This window comes from Macaca thibetana, chromosome 2, assembly GCF_024542745.1.
Source record: "Macaca thibetana thibetana isolate TM-01 chromosome 2, ASM2454274v1, whole genome shotgun sequence".
NCBI lineage: Eukaryota > Metazoa > Chordata > Mammalia > Primates > Cercopithecidae > Macaca > Macaca thibetana.
In genome coordinates, this window is record NC_065579.1 from 139,839,265 (window position 1) to 139,852,418 (window position 13,154).

Genomic DNA, 13,154 nt, shown 5'->3' on the forward strand with positions numbered 1-13,154 from the left:
AAATCATTCATGTCATTAAATCACCCAAAGTGTGTCTTCTGGGAAAACCCCAAGGTTCCACTGAGCCCCAGAGTTCAAACTGATCAATTATCTTGAAGGATTTTGGTAGGAGTGACGGATACTGGGCCCACATCTTGACCCCTGTGATACCCTGGCTCCCCCTTGCAGTAGGTGGGAAGGAAGTGGGAAGAGACATGGAGGAGGAAAATATGTTTGTTTGTTTTGTTTTTTGAGACCGAGTTTCACTCTGTCACCAGGCCGGAGTGCAGTGGCGCAGTCTCCGCTCACTGCAACCTCTGCCTCCTGGGTTCAAGTGGTCCTTCTGCCTCAGCCTCCTGAGTAGCTGGCACTACAGCTGTGCGCCACCACGCCCAGCTAATTTTTTGTATTTTTAGTAGAGACGAGGTTTCACCATGTTGACCAGGATGGTCTTGATCTCTTGACCACCTGCCTCGGCCTCCCAAAGTGCTGGGATTACAGACATTAGCCACCGCGCCTGGCCGAGGAGGAAAATATATGAGCAGAGGAGCCATGGACAGGCTATGAGCACCTCAGCAAAGGAGTCTCGAAGCTAGAATTCAGATAAAAGGGTTTTGAGCAGCTGAAATAACCGTCACAAAGCCTTAGCTGTAGGAGAGGCCACTGGGCTATCAGTCAGAATCTGTTTACTTACTCTACACATAGTTTCACCAGCCTTGGTAAAATACCAAGTACTGCATGTGTCACAGCCTGACCTTTGTGCTTTATAAACATCAGCTCTTTTTACCTGGACAAGGAGCAGACCATTATTGCTCTTTTTACATTTGAGAAAGCTCAGAGAAGTGAGGCACGGTTCATCTGAGGTCAGATCTTGAGTAGTGCTGGAGCCAGCGCTTGAGCCGAATCTGTCTGATACTAATAAAGGAGATGGGGCAGCTGGGGGTAGACCCGCTGCCAGCATCAGGGCAGGACATAGAAGACCCTATGTCAGATACAGTGCCGCTTCTTGGACCTGCAGCGACACAGCTTGGCAGGACCAGAGGTGGTGCCTTTTGCTTGAGAAAGCAGGCATATTAGCCTCAGTAGAAAAGCAACAAAAAGGCCAAGGCAGGCGGATCACCTGAGGTCAGGAGTTTGAGACCAGCCTGGCCAACATGGCGAAACCCCATCTCTACTAAAAATATAAAAATTAGCTGGGCATGGTCTCAGGCGCTTGTAATCCCAGCTACTCGGGAGGCTGAGGTAGGAGAATCGCTTGAACCCAGGAAGCGGAGGTTGCAGTGAGCCGAGATCATGCCATTGCACTCCAGTCTGGGTGACAGAGAGAGACTCCGTCTCAAAAACAAAAACAAACAAAACAGAACAAAAAAGAAAAGCAAGAAAAAGAAAGCTTCTGGAAGGATTTCCATAGGAAATGGTTTGTTTTTTAGCTAAGTCCTGGCACTTGATCTGGCGTCAGATGAGCTGTGCCTCACTCTTGGAAACAAGATTATGTAGAAGCCCCCAAGCCCCATCCATCACCATCACCCAACAAGTATCGCATCTTGTTCATCTACTCTCCTGCCCCATCTCCCTCCCCTCCCTTAGCCATTATTTTAAAACATTTTTATATGAAAAAATTACAAACATACAAAAGCCAAGAGCATAATGACCCTCCATGTCCCCATCAGCTGGCTTCAGTAATGATCCACCCGTGGCCAACTTCTGATTACTTTGTATTGAATCCAGGGAGATTTTTGTATCCTTGATGGCAGGAGAATTTCTTCTCATTCTCCTCTCTCTGCCCTTGGACATACAATGGGGGCCTTTAAAGATTGTGGTTGTGAGTTTAACCTATCACAGATAACTACCCCAGGCATGAGGAGCCCATCAGATTAGATCCCAGAGGAGGGGAGGGCTGGGTAGGGAGAGATGGAGAGTAATGGCTGGTGGGGGGCTGGGTAGGGAGAGATGGAGAGTAATGGCTGGTGGGGGGCTGGGTAGGGAGAGATGGAGAGTAATGGCTGCTGGGTCCTGTCTGATTTTCCAGACCAGAGTCCATTCATTTTCCCCAAGACCACAGGGATAAATAAACCCAGTTAGTAGCCCTCATATGTCGCAGGAGCAGGCCTCAGGGGTTCCCCCAAACGGAGAGGCCTGGGGGAGCCTCCTGAGCAAACCCCAGGCATTAAGTCAGATAGGAAACTCATGACTTGTGTGAGGCAAGGTCTGACCTCAGACTCACTGGGCACAGAAGGACCCTCTGTGCAGTGAGAGCCCTGCCCTGTGACCAGGCATGGCAGCAGGATGGAATTCAAGTTAGTCTGGAGCAGTGGTTCCCAGAGTGTGGGGCCCACACCCGCAGTGGTACACAGAACCTGGGTATTAGCACAAATATAGATCATGTGTAGAAGAACTAGGGACGTCATGGATATTACTGTTTAACACAAGGCTGAATATATAACACTGGAGTTAAAGTTGGTTGAAAGAAAACCGTCAAGTGACTCATAGTGAGGTGGCACAGACTTGGCCAAAAACTTGGAGACTGGATAAACATAACTGCAGTCTGAAGGATGCGGGCCAAGGGTACTGAGCTGAGGCCAAGAGAAGGCAGGGCAAGGGTGGAGGTGGCCATCACAGAGCAGCCTTTCTGCAAGACAGGGGCCCTGTGCTGGCCAGCAGAGGCCTGCATTAGTCCAGGTCCTTGGTGAGAGGCAGACACCAAGACAGGATAGGATTTCATCAACAAGATAGGGTTTCATTAGGACAAATAGTTGCAAGAAAATGGAGTGGGAGCCGGGCAAAGCTGGGAGAGCCGTGGGACCACAGTGTGCCATTTCCGCGGAAGGCTGGGTGGGCACTTGCTGTCCTGCCTTCGGTCTAAGGCAGACTCTCCAGGGTGTCTGTTGGCCATCACAGTCCTGTCTGCCTAGTGTACCCTCTGCACACAGTGCCTGGGGAACAGCCCCTGGGAAGCATGGTCGGGATGCAGATGCAGGGATTGACTGGAGCCAGCCACAGCCAGGCCCGCAGACAGACAAGCTCCCAGCAGCTGGGGATCTCCAGCTCGCATTCTCCTGGCTGCTAGACTCGCACAGCAGCAGGGCAAAGATCCCAGGAATGAGGTTGAGGGCAGCCCCTTGACAGGCTCCAGACCTTTTCTCAGGTGATTTCATTTTATCAGCTATCTGTGTGGGTTAATTGTTTAGCCAGGCTGATTCTATTTTTATTTATTTATTTTTTTATTTTTATTTATTTATTTTTTTTTGAGACGGAGTCTCGCTCTGTCGCCCAGGCTGGAGTGCAGTGGCCGGATCTCAGCTCACTGCAAGCTCCACCTCCCGGGTTTACGCCATTCTCCTGCCTCAGCCTCCCGAGTAGCTGGGACTACAGGCACCCGCCACCTCGCCCGGCTAGTTTTTTGTATTTTTTAGTAGAGACGGGGTTTCACGGTGTTTGCCAGGATGGTCTCGATCTCCTGACCTCGTGATCCGCCCGTCTCAGCCTCCCAAAGTGCTGGGATTACAGGCTTGAGCCACCGCGCCCGGCCCGATTCTATTTTTAATCTCGTGAAATAAATTTTTGTTTTTTTGTTTTTTGAGACCGAGTCTCGCTCTGTTGCCCAGGCTGGAGTGCAGTGGTATGATCTCAGCTCACTGCAACCTCCGCCTCCCAGGTTTAAGCGATTCTTGTGCCTCAGCCTCCCAAGTAGCTGGGACTATAGGCACGTGCCACCATGCCCCACTAATTTTTGTATTTTTAGTAGAGACAGGGTTTCACCATGTTGGCCAGACTGGTCTCGAACTCCTGACCTCAGGTGATCCATCTGCCTCAGCCTTCCAAAGCACTGGGATTACAGGTGTGAGCCACTGTGCCAGCCAAAATAATTTTTTTTTTTTTTTTTTTTTTTTTTTTTTGAGACGGAGTCTCGCTCTGTCGCCCAGGCTGGAGTGCAATGGCACATCTCAGCTCACGGCAACCTCTGCCTCCCTGGTTCAAGCAATTCTCCTGCCTTAGCCTCCCAAGTAGCTGGGATTACAGGCACCTGCCATCATGCCAGGCTAATTTTTGTATTTTTGTAGAGATGGGGTTTCACCATGTTGGCCAGGCTGGTCTTGAACTCCTAACCTCAGGTGATCCACCTGCCTCAGCCTCCCAAAGTGCTGGGATTACAAGCCTGAGCCACTGTGTCCAGCCCAAAATAAATTTTTTAATAGCCAAAGTTCCAGATGAATCACTCCTTTCCTGATGTTGTAAGCCACAAATACCTGAAGCAGGTAGATTTATCCAGTAATCTTGGAGTCAAGCCCAGGTTCCTTTGGAAGGGTCAGGTCCCCAGTTACTCAGAAGCTGTCCTTGCCATGGGGCTCCCTGGGTATTTCCGGATGATGATGTTTGAAGCCTCTGGCCTCTGGCCGAGTCCTGCTTCTGTGTGGACCAGCCACCATGGCTCACCTCACCCACAGTCTGTGCCTCTGCTCACCCAGGAGACCCCCCGACCAGATGGCCTCATTAGTCTTCAGATTAATCTTCACGTGGGGCCTAGTGAAGAAATTTCACCCTCTTTAACCTCATGTTTAAGTGACCCTAAACTACTTGTCAAACTTTCTGTCTTGTGAATCTTGTTCACTCACTAAGGGATTAAGGGCACAGGCGCAGCCGAACGTGGTGGCTCACACCTATAATCCCAGCACTTTGAGAGGCCGAGGCAAGTGGATCAAGACCAGCCTGGCCAACATGGTGAAACCCTGTCTCTAATAAAAATACAAAAATTAGCTGGCATCATGGCACATGCCTGTAGTCCCAGCTCCTTGGGAGGCTGAGGCAGGAGAATCGCTTGAACCCAGGAGGTGGAGGTTGCAGTGAGCTGAGAGAGTGCTACTGCACTCCAGCCTGGGCAACAGAGTGAGATCCTGTTAAAAAAAAAAAAAAAAAAAAAAAAAAAAGAGCGTAGACGCTGGAACCACTGACTGTGTGCACTTGGAAAAGTTACTTAACCTCTCCATGCCTCATTTCACCATCTGCAAAGAGGCAATGAAAATGGTGCAGTGGTACCTTATCTCCTGATTGGCATGAGGATTAGATGAGTTAATGCACTGAAAGGATTTTTTTTTTTTGAGACAGGGTCTCATTCTGTCTCCTAGGCTGGAGTGCAGTGGTGTGATCATGGCTCACTATAGCCTTGACCTCTTGGGCGCAAGTGATCCTCAGCCTCCCAAGTAGCAGGGACCACACGTATACACCACCATACCTGGCTATTTAAAAAAAATTTTTTGTAGGGCCAGGTGCGGTGGCTCACGCCTGTAATCCCAGCACTTTGGGAGGCCGAGACGGGTGGATCATGAGGTCAGGAGATTGAGACCATCCTGGCTAACACAGTGAAACCCCGTCTCCACTAAAAATACAAAAAATTAACCAGGCGTGGCGGCGGGCACCTGTAGTCCCAGCTACTCGGGAGGCTGAGGCAGGAGAATGGCATGAACCCGGGAGGCGGAGCTTGCAGTGAGCCGAGATCGCACCACTGCACTCTAGCCTGGGTGACAGGGCAAGACTCCGTCTCAAAAAAAAAAAAAAAAAGAAAAAAAAAATCTTTTGTAGAAACGGGATCTTGTCATGTTGCCCAAGCTGATCTCAAACTCCTGGGCTGAAGCAATCCTCCTGCCTCAGCCTCCCAAAGTGCTGGGATTACAGACGTGAAGTATTTAGAACAGTGCCTGGCATGATGTTTCCTAATTTGTATACCTAGATGTTAACTTACTACAGCCCCGCGCCCTTCTACTGCCCCACCTCTGCATGGGCTGGTTCCACTGCCCCATATCTGCTTATTGAAAACGTTTCTTCATCTTTCAAGCCCAGGTCAGGTGCCCCTTCTTCCTCTGTGAATCCTCCTCATCTCCCAGCCTGTTATGGTGTCTCCTCCCTCTGACCTCGCTTTCCCATGGGATATATCCTCGGAGGACGGTTATTGCATCCCTGCCACGGTGGAGGTTTCTGGAAGCCAGGTTCAGTAGCTAGTTCACCTCTGTGTCTTTTTCTGCTCTTTGAGTAGGAGGTGAGATAGTGCAGGGCCTATAAGTCAAACGGATTTCTGTCTGAATTTTGGCTCTACCGTCTACTGGCTGGGTGGTCCTGAGCACTGCATCTACCTCCGGTGCCTTTGTGTCTCCACTTGTCAACTGGGATGATAAATAGGCCCCAGGTCGTAGGGGAGTCAGAGGCTTATCCTGAGGTGATGCTTGAGGAGTGTGTTGGCCAGCACATGGTGGGTGTCAGGAAGTGGCAGCAACAAGCGTTTTGGGAGTGAACAGGAGACTGGCATGGTTGGAGGACTAGACCAGGATCCCTCCTGTCTTCCTCCCCCAGGCTGCATCCTGACCCGCAATCCCTCCTTTCCAGGGTCCTCTCCAGCCAGAGCCCACCAACAGGACTTTCTCCAGCCTCCTGAAGAAGATGCCCCTCATTCCTTGAGAACCAGCCTCCCCACTTCTTCTGATTCAAAGGTAAATCCACCACTCGGCTGCAGCCCCCAAGCCATGTCTCCCAGCATGTAGTTCCCTCTCTAAAATGCAATTTCTCTACCCCTTAAGACTAATTTAAGGGTGGGGAGGAGAAGGGAAATTGCCATCAAATTACCCCAAGCTTCTAAGACTGTAAGTAGAGGAGGTCAATAATAGTGGGGAGAGGGAGGGAGGGCACTTCAGTGAGTACACTTCTTGTTTTTTAATTTATTATTATTTTTGAGATGGAGTCTCACTGTGCCGCCCAGGCTGGAGTGCGGTGGCATGATCTCGGGTCACTGCAACCTCCACTTCCCGGGTTCAAGTGATTCTCCTGCCTCAGCCTCCCAAGTAGCTGGGATTACAGGTGCATGTCACCACGCTCAGCTACTTTTTTGTATTTTAATTTTTTGTATTTTTAGTAGAGAAGGGGGTCTCACCATGTTGGCCAGGCTGGTCTCGAACTCCTGACCTCAGGTGATCCACCCGCCTCAGCCTCCCAAAGTGCTTGGATTACAGATGTGAGCCACCACACCTAGCCATTATTTTATTTTATTTTTGATCTGTGGTCCCAGCCACTTGGGAGGCTGAGGCGGGAGGATGGCTTCAGCCCAGGAGGCAGAAGTTGCAGTGAGCCATGATCCTCCCACCACACTCTACCCTAGGTGACAGAGTGAGACCTTGTCTCAAAAAAAAAAAAAAAAAAAAAAAAAAAAAAAAAAAAAAAAAAAATTATGATCATATTGGTATAAAGATAAATAAAATCCAAGCTGGATTAAAAATGAGGACATTTCTTTGACTCTAAAAGTTCATTTATTTTCTTCTGATTTTAAAATAAATTAAAATGTTTTGATGGCTCCTAAAAGTGTTGTGAGTCTGAGACCCTTTGCATCCAGTGCCTGGGGGAGAAGCCAGCTTTGCATGAGTGTGGTTAATGAAGCTCTTCCATGTCCCAGGTGTGGTGTCACATGCCTGTAGTCCTGGCTACTCGGGAGGCTGAGGTGGGAGGATCACTTGAGCCAAGGAGTTGGAGACCAGCCTAGGCAACATAGGGAGGCCCCATCTCTAAATTAATAAATAGATCAGTCTTCTGTGAAGGATAATACCAACACTTTGGGAGGTTTGGGAGGTTGGGATGGGAGGATCACTTGAGCCCAGGAGTTTGAGACCAACCTGGGCAACAGTGTGAGATCCTGTCTCTACAAAAAAGTTTTTTTTTTTTTTTTTTTTTTTGAGGAATCTTGCTTTGTCACCCAAGCTGGAGTGCAGTGGCATGATCTTGGTCACTGCAACCTCTGCCTCCCAGGTTCAAGCTATTCTCCTGCCTCAGCCTCCCGAGTAGCTGGGATTACATGCACATGCCAGCATGTTTGGCTAATTTTTTTGTATTTTTAGTGGAGACAGGGTTTTGCCATGTTGGCCAGGCTGGTCTTGAACTCCTGGCCTCATGTGATTCGCCCACCTCAGCATCCCAAAGTGCTGGGATTACAGGCATGAGCCACCGTGCCCGGCCAAAAAGTTATTTTGAGACAGTCTCCCTCTGTTGCCCAGGCTGTCTTGGCTCACTGAAACCTCTGGTTCCCCAGTTTAAGCGATTCTCCTGCTTCAGCCTCCCGAGTAACTGGGATTATAGGTGTGTGCCACCATGCCTGGCTAATTCTTGTATTTTTAATAGAGAACAGGGTTTCACCATGTTGCCCAGGCTGGTCTTGAACTCAGATGATCTGCCTGCCTTTGCCTCCCACAATGGCGAGATTACAAGCGTGAACCACTGTGCCTGGACTCTACAAAAAGTTAAAAAATTAGCCAGGTGTGGTGGCACACACCTGTAGTCCCAGCTACCTGGGGGCGCTGAGATGAAAGGATTCCTTGAGCCTGGGAAGTTGAGGCTGCGGCGAGCCGACATCATGTCACTGCACTCCAGCCTTGGTGTCAAAGTGAGACCCTGTCTCAAAAAGAAATCAAAACTATGTGTGTGGCATGATACCAGTTTTGTTAAATAAATCCTAATATATCTAATAGGCCGGAAATACACCAACTTTAATAGCAGTTAAATGGATAATGGGGTTATGGATACTAATTTTCAAAAACTGTTAAGAGCATATGCGACTTTAAAAAATTTAAATTTAGGCCGGGCATGGTGGCTCGTGCCTGTAATCCCAGCACTTTGGGAGGTGGAGTCGGGCGGATAACAAGGTCAGGAGATGGAGACCATCCTGGCTAAGATGGTGAAACCCCATCTCTACTAGAAAAAATAGAAAAAATTAGCCGGACGTGGTGGAGGTCACCTGTAGTCCCAGCTACTCGGGAGGCTGAGGCAGGAGAATGGCTTGAACCCCGGAGGCGGAGCTTGCAGTGAGCCGAGATTGCACCACTGCACTCTAGCCTGAGCGACAGTGCAAGACTCTGTCTCAAAAAAAAATTTTTTTTTAAAATTTCCGTACATCTGTTTTAAAGAGAGAAGTTATTAAAAAGGGAAGCAGAACTTCTCTTTATAGGCTTATGTACACATGCAGTCTCTGGAATTCTGTTTAGAGCAGGCTTGTCTTGCTTGCCCATGGGTCGTGTGCAGCCCAGGATGGCTTTGAAGGTGGCCCAACACAAATTCGTAAAGTTTCTTAAAACATTATGAGTTTTTTTTGCAATTTTTTTTTTAAAGCTCATCAGCTATCATTAGTATTAGCGTATTTTATGTGTGGCCCAGGACAATTCTTCCAGCATGGTCTAGGCAAACCAACAATTGGACACCCCTGGTTTGGTTATAGGAACCTGTATCCCACTTCCCAGGAGTCTGGAACCCCATTATCCATGCTGTGTATTGGACCAAGGGTGCTGAGCTCGGCCGCTGACCAGCTGTGTGACCTCACTTCAGCTGTTTTATTTCCTCAGTGCTCACTTTTGTAAACTGAATTAAAGGAAACATCAACCATGTGCCAGGAATACTCACATCTTAGTCTTCAAAATTACTCTTCAGGGTACTACTGTTACTTTCATTTTTGCTGATGGAAAAAATTGAGGCTCAGAGAGGTTAAGTAGCTCACCCAAGGTCACAGAGCAAGATACAGATGGAGCTGGGATTTGAGCTTGGGTCTCTCCATGTCCTTTTTACAGTTTCCGTTGGATAAGATGATCCCCTCCTCCCCTTCAGCTCTGTTGTTCCAAGGTCCCTTGAGGTAGCAGAGGAAACGAGATTCCATAGTAATCTCCATCTCTTCTCTCTGGGTGTCCAGGACTACAGCACCTCCATTCCTAAGCAGGAAAAACTTTTGAGCTTGGCTGGAGACAGCCTTTTCTGGAGTGAGGCAGATGTGGTCCAGGCAACTGATGACTTCAATCAAAACCACAAAATCAGCCAGGGGACCTTTGCTGATGTCTACCGAGGGCACAGGCACGGGACGCCATTCGTCTTCAAGAAGCTCAGAGAGGTGAGCGCTTCTTGGTTTCTAGTTGGGGTGGAGGCTGCAGGGGTGGGGCGGGATCTTCACGCTCTGATTTCTTTCTCCGCAGACAGCCTGTTCAAGTCCAGGATCAATTGAAAGATTCTTCCAGGCAGAGCTGCAGATTTGTCTTAGGTAAGCCTCCCCTTTGGAAAATCCTGTGTTTAATAATGATGATGGCTAACCTTTATATAGTGCTTCCTGTGTGCCAGGCATGTCATTTAGTCCTTACAAGAACCCTATAAATGTAGCTGCTATTATCACATTATTTTACAGATGGGTAAATTGAGGCACAGAGGGGTTAAATGTCTCATCCAAGGTCACACAGCTAATGAGCGGCAGAGCCAGGATTTGGATCTACCTGGTTTGGCTCCAGAGTCCATTCTTCTCCTGTGTAGCAATTCCATGTCTAGATTAGAATTATAAAGGAACCTTGGCTTACTCCAACTCCTTCCTTCCACATGGGAATAAATCTGCTTCTCTCCTTTTTTTTTCTTTCTTTCTTTATTTTTTATTTATTTATTTATTTTTTTGAGACAGAGTCTTTCTCTGTCTCCCAGGCTGGAGTGCAGTGGTGTGATCTCGGCTCACTGCAACCTCTGCTACCAGGTTCAGGTGACTCTCGAGCCTTAACCTCCCGAGTAGCTGAGATTATAGGCGTGCACCACCACGCCCGGCTAATTTTTGTATTTTTAGTAGAGACGGGGTTTCGCCATGTTGGCCAGGATGGTCTCAAACTTCTGATCTCAAGTGATCTTTCCACTCTGGTCTCCTAAAGTGCTGGGATTACAAGTGTGAGCCACCGTGCCAGGCTTTATTTTTCTTTTTTAAGAGATAGGGTCTTGCTCTATTGCCTAGGCTAGAATGGCCTTGGAATGATCGTAGATCACTGCAGCTTTGAACTCCTGGGCTTGTGATCCTCCCACCTCAGCCTCTGAGAAGCTGGGACTATAGGTGTGCACCCAGTTCATTTTTTTCTTTTTCTTTTTTTTTTTTTTTGTAGAGATGGGGTCTTGCTATGTTGACCAGGCTGGTGAGCTCAAATGATCCTCCTGCCTCGACCTCCCAAAATGCTGGGATTGTAGGTGTGAGCCACTGTGCCCGGCCATGTGTGTGCTTTTTTTTAAAAAAATTATTTTTCATCTGAAACACTTATGCCTTATATTGTAGGGTATTTTAAGAAATAAAGAAAATTGAGTATCTGTTCATTCTGGAACCTGTGTTAAAAAATAAAGAAAATTAGCCGGGCGCAGTGGCTCATGCCTGTAATCACAGCACTTTGGGAGGCTGAGGCAGGCGGATCACCTGAGGTCAGGAGTTCGAGACCAGCCTGACCAACATGGAGAAACCCTGTCTCTACCAAAAGTACAAAATTAGCCGGGCGTGGTGGTGGGCGTCTGTAATCCCAGCTACTAGGGAGGCCGAGACAGGAGAATTGCTTGAACCTGGACCTGGAAGGCGGAGGTTGTGGTGAGCCGAGATCACGCCATTGCACTCCAGCCTGGGCAACAACAGCGAAACTCCATCTCAAAAAATAAATAAATAAATAAAATTAAAAAAAAAAATAAAGAAAATTGACCAGGTATGGTGGTTCATACCTGTAATCCCAGAACTTTGATGCCGAGGCAAGAGGATTGCTTGAGCCAAGGAGTTTGAGACCAGCTTGGGCAACATAGCTATACCCTGTCTCAACTGAAAAAAATATATATCTAAAAACATTTTTTTGGCTGGGCATGGTGGCTCACACCTATAATACCAGCACTTTGGGAGGCTGAGGTGAGTGGGTCACTTAAGCCCAGGAGTTCGAGATCAGCCTGGGCAACATGGCAAAACCCCATCTCTACAAAAAATACAAAAATTAGCTGGGTGTGGTGGTGCATGCCTGCAGTCCCAGCTACTCGGGAGGCTGAGGTGGGAGGATCACTTGAGCCCAGGAGGCAGAGTTACAGTGAGCCGAGATTACGACACTACATTCCAGCCTGGGCAACAAAGTGAGTCTCTGTCTCAAAAATAAATAAAGGCCGGGCATGGTGGCTCACACCTGTAATGCCAGCACTTTGGGAGGCCGAGGTGGGCAGATCAGTTGAGGTCAGTTTGAGACCAGCCTGGCCAACATGGCAAAACCTCATGTCTATCATACAAACATCAGCCTGGCGTGTAGGCACGCACCTGTAGTCCCAACTACTCAGGAGGCTGAGGAATGAGAATCACTTGAGCCCAGGAAGTGGAGGTTTGGAGGTTGCAGTGATCCCAGATTGCACCACTGCACTCCAGCCTGGGCAACAGAGTGAGACTCTGTCTCAAAAAAAATTTTTTTTAAATTAATTAATTATTTAAATAGTAAAAATTTAAACATAAAGAAAATTATAAATAAGAAAACAGAAACTATTTTTCACAGCACCTATAGATAAGCACTACTGTTTTAATATTTTGATATATTTCCTTTTTTAATTGTTAAAACTTTTTTTGTAGAGACAGGATCTCGCTATGTTGCCCAGGCTGGTTTTGAACTCCCTGGCTCAAGTGATCCTCCTGCTTTGGCCTCTGAAGTGTTGGGATTTTAGATGTGAGCCATTGTGCCGGGCCCATATTTCGATATGTTTTCTTTAATGCTTTCTCTATACATACATGTATATGAATACTCATATGTGTACATACACACACACACATAGATACACACACACACATCTAATAAAAACTAGAAGTATGATTCCCTTTCCACTTTGGCTTAGTGCTTTCACGGAGTCGGCAGTCACTCCTTCATTCATCGATTTAGAAAATGTGAGTAGCCAAGCCCTTTTCTAGGCTCTACGGAGTGTAGGCCAGAAGCATACAGAGCCCCTGCCTTGGGAAAGTTTATGGTCCAGTGGGGAGACATGTAAATAACTCTAATGAGTATGCAAAAGCGAGTAATAGGTTGGCTTGCGGGAAGCAGAGAAGGGTGGAGAGATACGGCAGGAGGCCATTTACAATGGTCTTGGGAGGTTGAATCAGAGCCTAACCCAATCCAAGTGACCCAAGGCAGAGGAGAGGGGAATGAAGGGACATTTTAAAAGTTATTTGTGGCAGTGAATGGTGACTGATTTGATATGGGAGATAAGAAGGTTTCTAGGAAACTGGGTGGGTGGTGATGTGCCTTTCTGGGATAATAAATATGGGTGAAAAAACAGGTTTGGGACTTGTTGAGGCTAGGATGATGTTGACCTGAGCATCAGGATGCAAGCTGACGTTCAGGTCTGGAGCTTAGGATGGTGCTGGCGAT

The 13,154-nt window shown here is 47.8% G+C and overlaps 1 protein-coding gene across 5 annotated transcripts in view; it reads left to right on the forward strand.

Moving 5' to 3' along the window:
- The window catches only part of IRAK2 (interleukin 1 receptor associated kinase 2), a 78,581-nt gene that overhangs the window by 37,653 nt on the left and 27,774 nt on the right, over window positions 1–13,154 (forward strand). For 3 of the 5 annotated variants that reach the window (XM_050778690.1, XM_050778694.1, XM_050778691.1), the window contains 3 exons: window positions 6,355–6,458; window positions 9,686–9,880; window positions 9,963–10,027. In XM_050778690.1, coding sequence (XP_050634647.1) covers window positions 6,355–6,458; window positions 9,686–9,880; window positions 9,963–10,027 — 364 coding nt within the window. Of the gene's footprint in view, window positions 1–6,321; window positions 6,459–9,685; window positions 9,881–9,962; window positions 10,028–13,154 lie in introns of all 5 variants that reach the window. The other 2 variants (XM_050778689.1, XM_050778692.1) reach the window with 1 other exon arrangement.